Here is a 19,169-nt window from a genome sequence, read left to right on the forward strand (position 1 = left end):
TGCATTTTACAACAATTACTCATTTGCAACTCAACTGGCAAGTTGGCAGTCACGACACAAAATCACTATTATGTAAAGACGTGTTTTTATTCTTTCTTCATGGCCAAAAAACGTTTCAAACAGATAAAATTACATTCCTGAGAACACAGAATCGTCACAGTAGATGTCAAATGGGCACCAGGAAGAGGTTTACATTGCATACTCTTTACAATAGTCCCAAACTATTTATCTAATGACCAACAGCTTGACAGTGAAGTCAAACTTCTCAACTTCCTGAGATGTTTGGCTGTTTAGTAAAAGATCGAGCACAGACATTAATTTTGAAAATGAACATGGAGAATTTCCAATGACGTGTGCATATTTCAGTGGATCATTTGTTTGGAAAATTAAGGGACAGTAGCATTGAAATTTGATCAGTTTCGAAATGAGCAAAATCACTGACAGCTCGCAAGTGAAGGAAAAAAAATATTCAGATTCATGGTAAAATAGAAACAGCTGGCGAACAATCACTGTTCATTTTTGACGGTTTCCTTCTCTTTCAACCTGAGCGGAGAGTAAAAGAAAACAGCGCCATCTAGCTACAGACTGCGTGAACTGCATCAAATATCAATCCTGCAAACTTTAGATTTCTAGCATTAGAGTAGGGGATAAAGAAATTATCAAAGCTATTACAACGAGAATGACCACATTAAGTATTATAATTAAACATTATTCAAGCAGGACATTTAAAATTATTCCCTGTTAATTAAACATGTCTTTGTGTGTTTTAATTTACACATACATTTCACCAGTATCACTATGAGAGTTGCTGAATCAAAGAGAAGGAAAATAGCTCTCTTTTTTTTAAAAGAAATTTCAATATATATATATATAGAGAGAGAATTAATTATTTTAATATGAAACATTGTAATATGAATGAATGGGAAGCTCAAAGCCAGTCTAGTTACTGGAGTAAAGATCAAATTTTGCAGAAATTTATAATATAAAGAAAAAAAAGGTACAATATTTTAAGTAAGAGGGAAAAATTAACTCTTTGGCAGCTTTAGATTATCTGCATACATATGAAATAATGTTAAAAAATTATACCCAATATATTAATGTGAGCTTCTCATTTATTCAACATGTATAAAAAAAACTCTAATTCTAGTCATCAGTAGCACAAGAACTGATATGGAAGATCAATAAAACACATTTTATATTCCATCAAAACATGTGTAAACCACCTTGTTCTTTGAGATGTGACTTCCAGTCCAGATAGCTGAAATAATCAGGCCTCTACAAAGTTTTTCTAAAAGTTGCAACCTTCTATCACCCTTTTATTCTCGTATGGGCAGAAACTAAAAACATACAAATACAAAAAAAAAAAAAAAGTTAAAATATAGAAGAAACTATTTCCCTTTTAGCACAACAAATATCCTTTAGCACACATTTGGCAAGACTTTGAAAAACCTTCTTAACAATTCAACACAAGTCTATTCAATATCCTTCACATGTTAAGATTTTGGAAGCGATCAGTCCACTAGTCATCTTACATCTTTTCAAATATATTGTCATTTTATGAATATAGCGCTGTGTATAAAATTAGAAAAACATCAAATAAACTTTAAAAGGGATCCAGAAATAGATTCAAATGAATTATATGAAAACACACATGATTTAAAATATTCTACAGCCTCAAATTGAGGGTCTGGATGGAACATGTTGCTACAGTGTTAGTAACCAAAGAGTTATATAATACATAACAAGGCTGGCAAATGTGAAGAAAACAAACAAAAGTGGCATAAATTTAGACAACGCGAGCCTGTTTCTCCGTCTGGTGTGACAAGGAATAAAAGACAGGAGCGGTAATCCCACTAAGACACCACTAAACACAGAGGCATACACACACGTAGCCGTGTGCTGGGGAAGATGCGGTGAATGGTCGTTGCGTCACATAAACATATTTATTCTGTTCAGCCGACATCAGAGGATGGAAGACGGACACTGAGAGTCGGTTCAAATACAGCGAGCACAGATTGTCTCTGGTCTGTGTGCTTGCAGCTGCCAGTTTATGTCTAGATTTCTGCCCATGTGGAAATTCCCTGCAGTAGCAGAGGAGTCATCAGCGTTTTGCAACTCTTGATGTCTAACAACTCTAGACGGCCTCATCTTCCTCTTCCAATGTCAAAAAGCGCAGACAGCTGCACGCAAAGAGTTTATTACAGCATAACAAATCAGTGTTTTATTGTTGGTTAACCCAAAGCCTTTCAGTGAAATGTGTGTGTGTAATTTTTATGATTGTATCGAGAGAAATCTTTATAATTAGCACTCTTAGGGTCTACACATTTAAAGCACTTTATCATGAAATAAAGGTTAAGAATATCTAGCAAACATACCCTGACAAATTTTTCTTTAGCTTACCTATTTTAACCATAATTTAGATGGCAAACATGTTAAACAGTTCGGCTGCTATTCTACGAGGATCTCCTCAGTCTTTATCGGTTCTGGTGGGGTGCCAGAGTTGGACAAATCAGAGCCTTCATCTTTGGAGACATCTTCTTGCTGCAGCAGTATGCCTGCACCTGCGCTTCCCGGCAGTCCTGCTAATCCCCCTTGGGAGAAGCACAGGTGTTTGATCACCTCAGCGGGGCTGGAGAAGGTCGTCGCACAAATGTTGCATTTGTAAGGCTTCGAGGAGCCCAAGAACATGGCCTCCATCTGGTTGCTGTCTTCCCCTGCAGCGCAGAGCTCCATGCTCTGCCGGTCCACCATGGTGTAGGTGTCGGCGCCCTGGTTCAGGCAGACGTGGCGGGCGGCTTGGTTGGCACGGCAAAAGCTCTTCCCACACGCACTGCACTTGAAGGGCTTCCCCGTGTGGATGTACATGTGCTCGCGCCAGTGGCTCTTCTGAATGAACTTGCGTCCGCACGTGGAGCACTCGTACTTCCTGCGCTTCACTTCGCGGTCCAGGTCGGCGTTCTCCAGGTTGTCGATGTCCGCGATGTCCGACGGAGGCGGGGTGTCTGCCTGGGAGCTCAGCCCTCCCACCCCCCACGTGGAGGTGGAGACCTCTGCTTGGGGAGAGTCAGAGTTGGTGCCTGAGACGGGAGTTTGTTCGCTGTCGCTGATGATCTCCACAGCTGTGGCCGAGGCGCTCGAGCCGGCCTTGCTTCCTTTAGAAGGCCCCTCTGCCAACATGCTGTTCTCTCTGATCATAGCGGGCGACGGCGGCGCCTTGCTGGGCTCCGCCGCCGCCTGCTGGAGAGCCTGTGTGTGGTGCAGGAGATGTTCTCTCAGCAGACTTCTCTGGGTGAATCTGCTCTTGCAGAGGTGGCACGAGTAATACTTCCTGAAGGAGGAACTTCTCTTCATTATGCTCGGCTTTACATGGAGGATCGCAGTGGCGGAGGAACCATCTGCGCTCAGAACGTCCATTGCCCCCTCCTCACCGGATGCCTTCGCGCTGCTGGTTGAGGCCTCGATATCAGGGGGCGATGCAGCTTGCTTGGACAATAGGGCGTTTGTGAACGACACCGTGGCGGGTGAGGACACTTTCCCCTCCGAGTTCAGCTGCTCCAAGTCAAACGGTGAGGAGAGCTGTCGACGAGCCGGTACTCTGGCTGACAGCGCCACCTGCTGGTCGGATATCTGTATGCCGTAGAGCGAGGTGGAGAGGTTGATGCTCTGATCGGGGTGGGAATACACCGACTGGCTGGCCTCCTGCAGGAGCGGATACGCGTGGAGGAATCTGACTCCCTGCTCGAGACGCGCCGGGTCTATCAGCTGGGGGGCGAGCTTGCCTGTGTACATCAGGTTGAGGAGATAGCTGAAGATATCTGGCTGGATGTCAGCGGCCTTCAGACGCACGCAGTCACTGAAACCAAACACATTACAGTGAATAGTGGGAAAGGATTAGAGGTTTTTAACTTAGGGTTGCGGCGACTCAAAAATCTGGGCTGATATCGATATATTTTATTACTATTGCCGTTGTTGCCAATATCCATTATTATAAATACTTCATGTCCCTTTGTCATTTCGTTTCATCTAATCGTTATTTCACTTGGAAAATCCCTGGGAGATTAAAAATGTCTTTTGCAAGAGAATCCTGAGACTGGCAGCGGCACACAGACGCCTTTTGACTCCAGCACTGCTCCTCTGCTTCGATTAAACTCCCCTTAATCCTGCTCTGCATCACTTTCACATGACCGATATGGTCCCTTCTCCCTCATGAAACAAATGGCAACAAGATGGAAATAAATCTTGATTATTAATATTGGCCCAATTTTACTTATCAGAACGAAAATTGACTAATATCGACCGATACCGATGTCAGTGCCGATATATCGTGCATCCCTGTTTTAAATGAAATCTTGATGTTTTCCACATATTGTCCTAACTCAACTAAAAAAAATTAAGTAGTTTTAGCGGAATTTTGTGATTAAAAAACTGTGGTGTGTATTCAGGTCATTTTTAGCCTGACACCCCTAAATAAAATATAAAATAAATGCAATCAATTCCTTCACAAGTCAACTTATAAGGTTTTAAAAAAAAAACACTCCGGAGCAGGTGGTTTTACAAACAGCTGACTCAGGCCAGGGTGCATCAACTTCTGTTTTCTATCTTTATACACACAGAGAAGGACCCATTTATTCCTACCTGTCCTGGTGAATAAAGAGCATTCTGAAGTAGTTGGAGAAGGCAGCGAGGACCGCTTTGTGGGCTTTGAAGAAGACGTCTCCAATAGCCACAGTGCAGTCGCACAGGAAGCCAAATTCCCTCTGAGCGTTAAGCTGTTGCAGCAGGATAAGACCATGGTTGGCCAACTCCATTCTTCAACCTGCACAAACACACACAAACACACACAAGAAGCCATAAGTTTCCCGTCAAGCAGCAGACGAGAGGTTGTTGTGACCACAAAGGATCAAGCTGTCAGTGATGATCTAACAACCTCACAAAGGGGAACGTAGCACAGCTGTAAAGAATCACTTAGAGATAATGGAGGCTATATATCTACTCTGTATCAAACAGCAGTAACAGTGAGGAACAAAAGGGGTTTGGTCAAACAAAACACCTTTGTTTGAATTAGTTCATTTAACTGTGAATTCCAGATATCTTTAACCAACAACCTGACTCCTTTATAGTACCATAAATTTTATGCACACGAGTCTTTAACTGACTTCTATTGATAGTCATGAGAATAAAATTGTCATATAAACAAAAAAAACAGTAGAGATCAAGCATGGGTCAGTCAAAGATTGTCACAGTATGATGAACTTCAGTAAAATACCAAAATATCCCCATATTTAAATACAAAACAGAAAACCACAAAGTATAAAATTATCAAATTGCTTAGGGAGCATTAGCTTTATTTAAAAGCAAAATGAATCAGTTACTTCTACCTATAACATATTAAATACATTTTTAAAGATAAAATGATAATGTTAAATAGATGTATTATTTGATGCATAACAATATAGAAAAACTATGCTAAACTGATTTGTAGTTTTCCAGTGCTTAATGTGTTTATAGGCTGGCTGTCTTTCGACCAGCTGATATGCAGTGCACAGCAACAAGTGGGAAAAGGGGTGCATTCTTTGGACTCTCGCTAAGATGATTAAGATAATTTTTTAAAACCTCGATACTTGATACTAGTAATCAAGCTACAATTAAGACTAATAAGTTCCTTCTGGTGAAAGAGAGGTTATCATTAACTGTGACACAAAACATTTAGTAAGAAGTTTAATTAAAAGAAAAATGTGTATGATTAAAAATATAATCTACACAGCTTTGACCATAAACAAGCTTTAGAAATTCAACTGAATTTACTTTGATGAAGCACCAATCACTCAAAGTCAGCCTTAAGAGGCATTTCAGAGGTGCCTGCATTCTGCTGACCAATGAGATGAGTTTTGCTGACCCCAAAGGTCAACAAAGGACCCAGAGGGCTCCAGGCCATCACATGATCAGGGTTATGGGTGTCGACACACATTCCAAGGCAGAGCTGGTTCTACCCCCTTCAGAAGAAGTATGAAAACAGCCTATGGGAAGGGTCACTCTCCTTCCACTGACACTTTCTCCCTAACAGCACAAATAAAAAGTCTGGAGACAGACAGCACCAGATACTTCATCGGTGTCGAGTCTTCAAAACGATCAGAAATCTGCCGCAAACCTTCAATCCAAAAAACCATAAGGTACCATCCACCTGAAAACTTGTGGATTTCCACAGCAACACACACTAAGAAGCTAAAAACTACTGTTCTACTTTTTCTCATTATGAATGCTCCTTCAGGTATATTTAAGCTTGATTAAACAAAAGCATTTAAAGCTTAAAAAAAACTGAAGAAATTACAGATTCTTGATACCATTTGACGCTGTGGTTTATGTTTTAAACTGAACAGCTTAGTAAAAAGATGTATCTATAATAACGTTGACGCAAATATTTTGATCTGTTAGTGCGGACTGACTGAAATCTGATATGATTACTCATCTGCTTAGGGGAGACAACAGAAACCACTTTCAGCAGGTGCAGAAAGCATTTAGCTGGTGGCCCAAGGAGACCACCAGCTAAATACGTGTTGTACAGTACAAATGTTTAAAACGCTGTTTTCACACGTCCTTCTAAACGCTCTGCCTTCAAACCAAACCTTTGTAGAGAATGAAATAAACAGCATGCATACGTTATTTTGGCTTCACAAGACGATAGTAGATATTAATTCGATTACATCACTGATTTTTCCATTGCTTAGTTTTCTATGGTAGGTGCTTGGTTAGTGTGTCATTTTTAATTATAGTTTGTGTAAAGGTCACAAAGTTTTCTCCTAAAATAAAGATCATATTTCAGTAGCAAGTTGCTATTGCACCAAACAGTACCTCCTGGTTTAAATGGCAATCACACTTTGCAGCAATTGAGATTAATCATATCTTAAATAACATTAAATATTAATTTCAAGGTTCTGTCTTAGCATCAGAATGGAGAAAGAAAAGCTTTGATCAGGCACTTAGTTAAAAAGTCGTCTACAGCGGATCTAAGGGCTAAATGATAAAATTACAGACAAATATTGTTTTTCTCATTTGTTATTGCAGAAAGCTTTTGGTCATCTTCTAATTTCTAACTGCAGTATCAAAACAGAAACCACAATCAAAAATGAAATAATGGCTCAGCCATTTGAACAACGCCTCGCAAAAAATATGTCTACCTTTATAACATATTCATATTTGGTTGCGTTAAAACCACAAAAGGCAGTTTATAATTTTGCAATGGCAGGAAACTGATACATGGCTTTCACATTTTTAGCAAAAATAAAAATGATTGTGAAACACGGCAGTGGCAGCATCATGCTGTGAATATGCTTTTTTTTCCCCCCAAAGGGACAGAGAAGTTGGTAAGAGTTGATGGGAAAATTAACACTGAGAGAAATCCTGTTAGAGAATGAAATAAAGTTGAGATAGGGAAGGGGATTCCAGTGTGACAACATTTCACATTCATTGGGTCTCAGTTCTAGCTGAGCAAAATATTTTTGCCTTTTATTTTGCAGGGCTGTTTACTAATTCTAAAAGGTATTTTTGGGGTTATATTTCATTGTTTTATGGTAGTCTATTACTGAATATTCAGATCAAAGTATATTCATGAGTTAGAACGACCAGACATAAATCAAACTGAGGATCTGTGATACAACTTAAAAATGACTCTTCACAGATATTCCTCATATAACCTAACCGAATCAAGCTACATTTCAAAGAATATTAAAAAATATTTCCGTGATGTGTATACCTGCAAATAACTAATTGAATTATCTTCAGATTTCTGGAAATTGTACCAATTTGTATGTGATCTTTAGTGGACCGATTGGTGCATATTTACATATTACCACATTAGCAGAAAATTTTTGCTTTTGCTCTGCCTACAAGCATTTGATACAGTCTAACATTTACAGAAAAATTAAACAAGTCCATGGCAGACTGTAGGTTAAATGAAAAAATTAACAATAACACTTATACAGCATCCATCCATTCCATATCCCTGCATACCACCAGCAGTCTTTGTCAGAAACTGGTACACCCTGGATTGGTTTGCCAGTGTATCATGACACACATCAAAGGCGAACACGACAAACATCTCTTCACAAACAACCCTAAGGGCAACCTATGAAGCTGGGCTGCCCACAGAGAGACCACGTATTAATAAAGTGAATGTACAAACTACATGCAGAAAGGCCCCGGTGGGGAATCGCACCCAGGGAACTTTGTTGTTCAGAGCAACAGTGCTAACAAGAAAAATTACAACAATACATATATAGTAATACATGAAAAAATAAACAAGCATAAGTTTAAATTTATTCCACATATAAGGGAGAATTGTTAGTCATTACTGACTTAACAGTTTTACTTTAAAACTTTCAGCAACGCATGAGAAACCCCGAGTTAAGCCTAAAAGTCTTTGCAGCTGATTTTATTAAAAGTTCTATTGTCATTACTGGATTATCAATATATAAACAGTACAAAAGGTTTCTGAAGTCGTGACATATTCATTTTGGGCATATCTGAAACAATTTGTCTAGAAAATAACCAGTATCTTGGGGCTTGCTATATGCGCCTGATTACATAATTTATTAGGACTACTACAGAGTTGCCTTAAATGACACTAGTTTAAATCACATGGTGTAATAAGCTGCCACAATGCCATGTCTTTGCCAACTTGTTTGTAAAGATCTAGCACCGCCCCTGCTGTGATGTAGACACGTGGAACTGTCTCTTCCGTAGTGAGACGTTTGGTTACTCTGAAAATACACAGTGAACCGCCTGAGAGGAAAGCGTGTGAGAAAGGTAAACATGACGCAGGAATAAAACAGTTCTGTCTGGTAAACAAAATATATCAGCAAAATCACACGAAGAATAATCGTGGGGAAGCACATTGAAACAAGAGGACTCCGTCGGTCTCTCGTGGTTGCTAGCGCGAGAAAACGGACACACATGCACGAACACGCGCGCGCGCTCGTAGGAACAGACAGCGCGAGACGCAAGGGGGATGGGGCTGGTCACGAACGCGTTTCTTTTAACTTCCCCGTGACAATTACAGTTAGCCAGAAACAAACCGAACCGCAAAAATAACGAACCAGTGTTAGCTAAACGAACATATATGAATGTACTGCTGGGCAACCGTACTTGCGCTCTGCTGAAATCACCGGAGTTCCTCCGTATCGCCCTTGTTTGTTTGCTACCGGAGACCCAGCCGTCCGTCCTCTCTGCGCTCGCTGCAGCTTCAACTGTGTTCCTTGTAAACGCAGCATTCGTTGGCGGCGGAGGGTCGTCCGTCGGTGTTTTCCGGTTAGGGGTTTTACGTTACAATCACATGACTTGCGAGTGGGGAGAAAGAAGAAAACAGTCAGAGAGAGAGAGTAGGGAGAGATGAGGGAAAAAAGCAGCCGTTGTAAAAATCCGTTGAAGGGGCGGTTGAGTTAACGTTAATTTCCCGCACTGTGTAACCGTCGTGGCACCAAGCCCTGCTAACCATTTTTTCTGTTTCTTTCTCTGACAGCCGGCGAGATCCAACCGCTACAGTCACAGCGTATAGTGGTAACAGCGCCTCAATATAACAATAGAGTGGTGGTAGAATTAATATGTCCCAGCTATATCAGATCATTTTTAAAATTTACATTACAAACTCACTTTTGTCTATATATCATTTATCTATGAATCTATTAAACAAAAATATTAACAGTTATGAAGTTAGGTAAACCAGATAACAGCTTTGATATTTTAGTATTTTCTTCTATACTCAGTTTTTATGTTTTTAAATAGCAAAATCAGCATATGTCGTGTCAGATTTAAATGTTTTCTACAGGTATAAAAATATTGCCTGATATTTAGGATTACAGAGCGTAAATACTTATTTTAAGTTTTAATAGATGGTTAAAGTCCCCTAAATAATAAAAAGTTGTAAGACTATTACTAGACATGTGCCTCTCCAGCTTTTCCTGTCTTTGGGATCTAACTTGCTTGTTCAAAATGTGACCAATTCCGATGTTATTTAATAATGAATAAACCACTAATGCTAAATACCTACAAGTTGTTGATTCTGTTTAACCTTTTTACTACAATCCCATCAGGGCAAATGGAATTTGGCATGCACTTTTGTTGTGATTTCTAAACTGTTATTGCACAGTCATAAACACAGTAATATTAAGTAAATGTGAGAAACTGAAAACTGAAGTTGTTTTAAAAAAAAAAGCAGCAGAACTCATCAATCATTGCGGTTTTTTTTCAACCATGACTGTTTATTTATAAAGCACTTTAAAACTGACCTAGTTGCTGAAAAAAAAAAAAATTAATAGACAAACAAATGTCAATGAATAACACTTGACACAAAACAAAGACACATAAAATAAATACATCATATGTAATAAGTGAAAAAAAAAAGCACAAAAGCAACAGAGAGTAAATAAAAACCAGTCACAATTCTACAGTGCTGTATAATTTTGGTCGTAAAAGGGTTGAAGAGAAACGTTTTAAGTCATTTACCCTCTAGTTAAAAAACTAAATGTGGAACTTTTTTAAAGTAAAATATGTAATAAGGTAAAATATACATTATTAAAAATAACACACAACTAACCCTATGTAAGAACACATCTAAGAGGGTATGATGACATAACAAATGAGTACAATTCTTTCACATCTATTTACTTTATTCTAAATTCTAATTTATTTTTATTAGGTTTTTTTTACTTTCAAATGATTCTGCAATGTGTTTGCATTGTGAAGTTTGTAAAAGATATGAAACATTACTGCTTATCAATCAAAATCACAGAAGGTATATGAATATTGATTTGAGCGTTGTTGGTAGTTTTAGTAAATGTGATTTAAAAAGCTTAATTAATACAGACATGATGATTTATTACAAGATGTTCATGTTTCAACATAATCCAAAAATAACTCACACTAATGTGAAAATAGGCAGTGAATATTGAGCAATAAAGATACCAAGTGCTAAAAACAGTGAAATTACTAACTATGTGGAAAATTCACCTTTTCACTGCAACAGGTTTCAGTAGAGGAAAGGAGTGTCAAAGAACAGAACTTCAGCTAAACCACACATGTTGCCTATTCTGAGGCACAGGAAGTGTAGGAGGACCTTCTCACAACTGCACTTTGGATTTGTGTCAATATTTTGTCATCAGATGTTGTCATCAGTAAGTTGGTTGAGGTTGTCACAATGTAAACAGCCTTTTTTTCCCCCCAGACCTTTAAAGTATTTCTACTTAATAGGAAAAGAACCAGACTAAGCAAGTTCTAGCTTAGTAAAAATGCATGCACTGCAGGAGGAGGTTGGGCGGAGACTCTATGTAAATGGACATGGGTGATACAGGAGGGGGGAGAAAGTCTGTGAAGCAGAACTCATAAGGATCTTTCCAGCTTCTACCCTGCTAATATAAGAAGAGGCACACAATATCATGCATAGAGCCCTAAAATAAAGTACTATACACGTGTTACAAGCAAAACATTGACAGAGGCCACTAGTGGAGCAGTAGTAGGGGGAAAAGACAGATGAACAAAAGCATGTTTAATTTGCTGAAAGACCCACAGCAGGGGCTCATTGAAAAAAGCAGATAAACTGTTATCTATCTTATCACTGGGCCACCTTTCTGTTTTGTCACAAAGGTCAATACATTGTAATCACTAGTTTTAGTTTTGCACGTCTTTGCTCATTCGGCACCTCTTCAATAATTTGTGCTGTTTCTCAGAACAGCTTTTTCTGAAGAGATGCTGACTGGACCTTCACATGACTACCCCATCTTTGATCTCCGTTAAACTGATTTGGCTTGCAGTAATCGATTTTTAAATCAACAACGTATTCTGCAATAAACACTTTTAATGCCACATTTGTGCCAGTGCACAGTTTTCCACACAGCAAAACCAGCAGGCCTGGTGCATCTGTGCTGAGCTGAAAGCGGCCCGCTTAAACAGGGCTTTTTAACGTGTGCTGCTGCCCTCCCCCTCGTCCTTGGCCTGTTTTAAAACCGGAGTGGTGAGTCACTCCTCTCTCGGTTTAGAAAAACAGATCCGGCCAGGCAGGGCCCCGGCGGGGGGATGGGAGGCCCGTGGTGGATGAACACCGGAGGTGGACGCAGCTGGACTCCTGCTTTCAGGGACCCCAGCATCCTGACGACGGGCCTGCTTGTTCCTATAGTGATCTGAGAGAGGGGGGAAAAAAATCACGGCCAGGATTAATGGATGGATTTTTGCAGCCTGTAAAATGTGACTGTGGCCAATCACTTGAGTATGTCCTTCAAACTTGGAGGAAGCCCTATCCTGTATCCAGACCTTCAATCCCTCATATGACCTCTTGGCTTAATGCTCTTCCAAGTCTCTATTTTACAGGTTAGGTGTTTTATATCACAACAGGCAGTACAGCACATTTACATTTCTCTTTCAAGTTCCACCAACTCAGTTAAACACAGAATTACAAGCTAAGATAACTGAATTCACATGTGACGTTAACTATATTCTGTCTCTCTTACACAATCATATATTATGCTATTAATATTTAATTGGACTGCTTAACTGAAACTAACTTAAGAATAATTTATTTCCCACTAGATAGCCTCTTAAACCCCCCTATTTTCCCGCCAAAGAGCCCCGGGGAGTGGGGGGTTGTGCTTGGGGGTAGCGTGGGGGGCCCTCTCCCCTTGTTCTTTTTAGAGTTTAACGGCAGTTGGCATCCATTAATTTGACCCCAGGGGGGTTCGAATTCTGGCCTGTTCTGAAAGGGCGAATCAATATCTCCATGACAACTGTCGTTCCAGGCAACCCAGGATGCTCTGGCTGCGTCCGGAAACAACAAACTTGACATGCGCAGTGCGGTAACAATTCCAAAAAGAGACATCTCGAGAGTGAACACATTTTAAAAGAATAACTAAAATCCTGTTATGAACGTGAGGGCAACGTCGTCTTTGAAGAAGTGTTGAAGTTGCAGTCTATTTTTTAGCCGCTAGATGGCAGCATCACAACTAACTCAAAACAAACGTAACACTACGACTCTACAGCAATATAAACATATCAGATTCTTCTTTTTAAAAAATCTGAAGAGAATGATGCTTAGCGTTGTTACTGGTTATGTCTAAAAGACAAGCAAAAAACTTGTTCACAAGTTTCAGTTGGTTACTTTGGCAATGTCCGGGTAAGTGTTGTCAATAAAGTTTACATTTGAATCGCTTACCTCTGCAACAACAATGGCGGCGGGTCAAATTGGCTACGGAGTTCCTCCTTCACTGTCTGCCAAAGTGACGGGGTATGTTGATGGCTAATTGAATGACTTTCTCGTGTGTTTTACAATGTGGGAAAATATAATGATGTATTTAACCAATAGTCATATGATAGCAGAGTCCCAGGCTGTACCGGTGGCTCAATGCTAACACATTTCTTGTTTGAGCTACTCTGTGTCTGCGTTTATAGATGAGCATCACATTTAATTAATTCAACTTCAGTATTGGAGATTTGACTTATTATAGCAAGTATACGTATTAATATACTACCAAATAATTAGCCAATTTAATTGTTACCGTCATCTGATGCCATGGGTAGTTTCAAGACTGCTGGACACCATGCAAGGCAGTCTTGCCCCACAAATTCACAAATTTCACATTTTGAAGAAAGGTTTCACAAATAAAAACAGTTTATTAGTATTCCAACAGTTTGGGACTATTCTGTCCATGTTTAGCACTTTTAAGTGGTATGCTCTCAAGCTGTATCCCTTGTAACCTATTAATTGCACTTTTTTCAGTTATCACAAATTACAAAACGGTTCAATGAATTGAAAACTGTTTTATAGAATGTCTGTATAAAATAATTCTGTCTAGGTTTTACTTGTCTCTGTATTGTGATCTTCAGGCTGGACTGCATGTAAGGTGATTAAGAAGCCCAGAAATATTGTTAAAATCTTTTGGGGCTTCTACAGTTAAATATAGATTTCAAGAACTGAAGTTGATTTGTAGTCTTACATTAGTCTAGATTAGAAAAAAATGTGTCCAGTTTCGATTAAGTGTTGTGGATTAGAGGAGAGTAAATGTAGATGAATGGCTCTTCATTCAGCACCTAATTCTGTGAGTAACTTGTCTTTTTTTTCTTTAGCTCATTTGCTTACTTGACTATAAGAGACAGAATGCCAACCATTTTGACTAAAGCTGTAGACACAATACATCGTAACAAAAACAAGTTTTTTGAGGAACATGGTGAGGTAAGAGATGTTTTTGTTCAGTTCATTTTCAATGTTTAATAGGGATTATTTTAGAAGTTTTTTCTCCTTTGAAAAGGAGGGGATCAGTGCGGAGAAACAAGCAATATCTCTACTGTCTAAGCTGAGGAATGAGCTACAAACTGATAAGCCACTACTGGAATTGATGGACGGCTTGTCAGACACAGAGTCCTGGAACCAGTACATGCAGAGACAGCAGAGCCAGCTGGGTGACCAGGAGCTTGTTAGCTGGTTCAAGTCGCCCTGGTTGTATGTGGAGTGCTACATGTACAGGAGGATACAAGAGGCAATCTGGCTGAAGTGAGTAGGATTTACCTTTTTTTTTTTTTTTTACATAAGTCTTCTGATCCAAAACGTTGACGTTAGATATGTTCGACAAGCTTCTTTGTCATTACAAAGAAGCTTGTCGTATTACAGAAGTGTATTTTTAACACTTTTTAACCCTTGAGACTAAAACCATGTATACACCTTTATGTTGTGCATTTAGCTATATTTTATTTTATTTCGAAGTAAATTTTCTTTTGATTGTTTTTGTGTTGTTGTTTTTTTCAGTCCTCCAATAAACAACTTTGACGTCTTTAACGAGGGAAAGACCCAAAGTTTTTTTGAGTCTCAGCAGGCTGTGATGGCTTTGTGTACTTACCTGGGAGACGTTCAGAAGAGCATGGAGAAGCTGTCAGAGAACCAGCTGTCTGAACATTTCAGCAAACTGCTCCAGGTCAGTATTTTTAACAGTTGGTATCAAGTGCTCTGCAGAGTAAGGGGAATTGATTTAACAGAAGATTGAGTCCTATTAGAATATGTAAATGTATGATTATTAAATATTCCGGAAAACGAATGACCAAAAAGTAAATGTAACTGTCACCCAGCTTTGAATTAAAACTGCATCTTAACTCAACAAAATATTGTAAATGTGAAGCATATCAATATTTTTTTTACACTATTTTATAAATAATTTTAAAATGAAGAAATATTTTATAACGTTAGCATGGTTGTGTTGTTAGAATAGACAAATGTAATAGATCTGTATGGTATTTAGGATACACTGGTAACAAATACCGTATATAGAAGAGGGTTTTTTCCCCCCTACAAAACCCCACTTTTTTTATCTGGTAAAAATAATGTAACATTGACAAAGAGTCACAGTAATGATTGAGAAGAAAAAGGATCACATGGATTTATGGCTTTCTGTTTGACTTCCTCTAGGTTTCTCTCTGGGGGAACAAGTGTGATCTTTCCATCTCTGCTGGTCAAGAGAACTCCCAGAAGGCTAGTCCAATAGATTCCCTCCCCAGCTTACAGTCTTTCATCTTGGTGAATGACTCCAACATGGTATGGTTGACTCTTAATTCGTCAAGAAGGCTGGAGGGGTCAGGGCAAAAAACTGCAGACAGAGTTGACATTGTGCTAGACAATGCTGGCTTTGAGCTGGTCACTGACTTAGTCTTAGCAGATTTTCTGGTGTCTTCGGGCCTCGCGCGTCACATTCATTTTCACGGCAAATGCTTCCCATGGTTCGTCTCTGATGTCACGGCTAACGACTTCCAGTGGACCATCCGGCAGACCATGGCAGCCAATCATAAGTGGATGAGTAAGAGTGGCTACCAGTGGCAGAGCTATCTCAATGAGGGTATTTGGAGCTATCACGACCATCCTTTCTGGACGCAGCCCCACGAGTTCTGCGACATGGCAGCTGATGCGCCCGACCTGTACGGCACCCTGCAGGAAGCAGACCTGGTGCTATTTAAAGGCGATCTCAACTACAGGAAGCTGACTGGGGACAGGGCCTGGGGCCACACGGTGGATTTCTGTACTGCACTGAGAGGTTTTGAGCCTGCACCGCTATGCAGTTTGAGAACCCTCAAAGCCAACGTGCAGGTCGGTCTGCAGCCGGGACAGGGGGAGAAGCTGAGCACCCAAGACCCATCATGGATGACCAATGGGAAGTACGCTGTTATTCAATTCCACGGCCCAAAGTTGGAGTAGTAAGCATGACCTCAGGATTTGACTGGGACGACTGGACTTTATCAGATTTTACTGTAAGAAAGCATCAAAATTAGGTGCTGCCATTAAGCCATAACGAGACAAAGTTATCAAAGGTTCTTTTTAAGGACTTATTCACAAAATGCACAAGAACAGACTGTATATATCAATGCCATCTAATATGTAAAATGTCATAATTTTTAAACAAATTATAAGTTGAACTACAGCTCCCAATGGTTGTACATTTGTCTACATCGCTAATATCTCACTTTTGGTTTACATTGCAGATAACTTGTGTATCTTACACTTCGAATTAAGTCAGAATGTTTACAGTTTATGCAGAATAGAATAGAAAACCTAAAATTATATTTTGGGTTTATTAAATCTAACCGTAAAGCTGCAACGTTGGTGGTATTAAAATGGTTATTTGTGATTTTTCTTTTTAATTCATCACAAATTGCAAAACAAGAAAATCATTTAACTGATCTAGCACTGTGGTAGGTTTGTTTCCTCAGTTGAATAAATGTTGATGGTAATAAAAGTGGGTATAGGGACGATGTAGGAGTGAGATGACTTTAATGTGCTGCTTCTGTTTTGGAGGAAAAAAACAAATACTCTTTACTAATTGACAAAAATGAATGATCGTGGCTTGAAACTTGGCTGTTAATTAAATGGGTTCCTGGAGCAAAGTGATTATTTTCAGGTCTTATTTAATAAATTAATGCAACAAATATCTTCTCTGTGTTCCTTTACTGAGAACACAAATGAAACGTTGAGCAAATTAAAACTCCCGCTTTCTGGTAGAGAGCAGAATTAATCTATGCATTACGACAGCTTTTCCAACTTCTGAACAAGTCAACCGCAGGCCATCAAACTCCTACAGCAGTGTTTGGAAATGCTGATAATTTTAACCCCGATTCAACAGAACACACAGCTTGAAGAAAGTTCGGTTTTTCCTTCCAGTTTACAGAATATTTTGCCAAATGTCTTTGAGGTCATGGAGATTTTTTTAATCTAATGTGCTGATGTTGATCTGGATTATATTGTGACCTCCTGGATGATTTGTCGATGTACTCTTGGAGTAATTTTGGTAAGTCTGCATTTTCTGAAACATTTAAGTCAATCACATGGTTCTACTGATCTGACAGTTGTGGGGGTGAACAAAATGAACTTACTTTTTTCCCCAATGTGTTGTGATCCTTATTGCAATAAAGATATGTGATCAGGATTTAAAAAGTCACTGTATTATTTTATTGGCAATTACAGATGGGCTTCATCACAGCATATAAGATATTAAAACACTATTATCCAATATGCGACTGTAGTTCACCATGCTGAGTAGTAAAGATTTAGTGTTAAAAATAAAGTGCACTTTAATTGCATTTTTTCATATTTTCAAATAGTTATGTACTGATGCTCTGATGGAACTAACATAAAAAAATAACCGCGATCCTGACCGTAATGTTTGCTATTATGGTGGGTTCTTATAATAATGAAAAATTTCCCAATAATGATTCAGTAATAGCTCTATTTGCAGTAATCTGAGCTGGATGTAGCTAAGGAAATTGACTTCAGTTTTCTAAAAAAATGCGGTTAATCATGACTTTAAAAGGGGTGCTATTAATTTTCCACATAGGGCCAGGTTAGTTTGGATAGTCATCTTTTAAAAATGTTTTTTTTTTTTGTATTCACTTTAGTGAGAGAATAAAATGTGTCTAATGATCTGAGACATATCTACAGCATTTTTGCGACAGTTATTTGAAGGGGGGGCAATACTTTCTCACCCCACTGTTTGAATCGATGCAGTTCACGTTCAATATTGAGTGTCACATCAGTTTGTTGCTCACCTGTTGACCTTTTACATGCCTGGGTTCAGGTTGGAGACCACTTGACAAAACCGCTGGAAGTTGCTACTAAAATGTGCGTCACGATTGATATTCTTTAAAAGATAAAAGGTCTGCTTTGTCAGTGAGACCTTTGATGAAAATAAGTTCAATTACTGCAAGAAGTCACTTATCTTTGTGCCTTTTAGGTCGTTTATTTCCCACCCTTCGTGTTTCCTGATGTCTTAAGTTTATTCCGGGGCAATTGCACAAAAATATGTATAATCAGACCTGCTAGTTTTCCACTTGACCTGTCATGGAAATCGGAAGGGTAAGTCAAGAAATATGCTCCTTAACAATTGAGATGAGGGCTCTGTGTCAAACTTTGTCAATGTGGTGTTCATTGTTTGCGTATGAATTTAAAAAGAAGGAACTTCTCATTTATATTCTTGAACAATATATATTTGTTTGACCATATCTCTTATTCTTGCAGATTAAAAACCTGTTGTAGAGAGAAATTACATTTCTCAAAGTTGTCTTGACTCACCTTTTTTTTTTCTTGCCTTGACATCTGATGCCTGAACATTTAAGGAGCAAACCCTACAATTTCTCTTTTGAACATAAAATGCAGTTGAAAACAGATAATCTACAGTGAAAAAAGAAAAACATACATTACCATTGCTTTTTTTTTTAACCAAAGATTTGTAGTTTGCCAAATGCTAGAATTAAAGACATTTCATTTTAAACTTTTTTAATCAATTAATTCAAATCAGAAGTTTGTACATTGCAATGTGGGAAGGCTCTCTTTGTGATGTTATGGCTTTATAAGTTTGTGTAAGGTTAACTCAAGATATACGAGTTAAACGCCGGCAGACATGCAGATGCACTGCTATATGACATCACTGGAAAACGAAAACAAATCAGCCAAAATGTCAGATGGAGAATCACAAGCCTCCACAAGTCTGGGTCATTCTTTGGAACGGTTTCTAAATGCCTGAAGGTTTCGCTTTTATTCAAGCAAGTTTACACAACTATAAACAGCTTGGTAAAATTTCCACTATCATATATTTCAGAATGTATGTTGGTTCTGTGTCTTAAACATTAATGTGTTTTGGGTGATGAATTTATCAACCTGA

At 38.8% G+C, this 19,169-nt stretch overlaps 2 protein-coding genes across 2 annotated transcripts; one reads left to right on the plus strand and one right to left on the minus strand.

Annotated features, from left to right (window-relative positions):
* Positions 1–68: 68 nt before the first annotated feature.
* Positions 69–9,468, minus strand: zbtb2b (zinc finger and BTB domain containing 2b). Its single transcript, XM_014990848.2, has 3 exons — positions 9,142–9,468; positions 4,636–4,816; positions 69–3,853 (listed from the first exon to the last, which is right to left on the minus strand). Exons 2-3 carry the CDS (start codon positions 4,806–4,808, stop codon positions 2,449–2,451), a joined length of 1,578 nt encoding a protein of 525 aa, XP_014846334.1. The 5' UTR covers positions 4,809–4,816; positions 9,142–9,468; the 3' UTR covers positions 69–2,448.
* A 3,525-nt stretch (positions 9,469–12,993) lies between these two features.
* On the plus strand, positions 12,994–17,446 carry dcph1 (damage control phosphatase 1). The gene is made up of 5 exons (XM_014990845.2): positions 12,994–13,264; positions 14,104–14,209; positions 14,286–14,527; positions 14,780–14,945; positions 15,434–17,446. Exons 1-5 carry the CDS (start codon positions 13,206–13,208, stop codon positions 16,211–16,213), a joined length of 1,353 nt encoding a protein of 450 aa, XP_014846331.2. The 5' UTR covers positions 12,994–13,205; the 3' UTR covers positions 16,214–17,446.
* The last annotated feature ends 1,723 nt before the right edge of the window (positions 17,447–19,169 follow it).

Source organism: Poecilia mexicana, unplaced genomic scaffold (genome assembly GCF_051168715.1).
Source record: "Poecilia mexicana isolate PSO_F unplaced genomic scaffold, ASM5116871v1 scaffold_21, whole genome shotgun sequence".
Classification (NCBI taxonomy): Eukaryota; Metazoa; Chordata; class Actinopteri; order Cyprinodontiformes; family Poeciliidae; genus Poecilia; species Poecilia mexicana.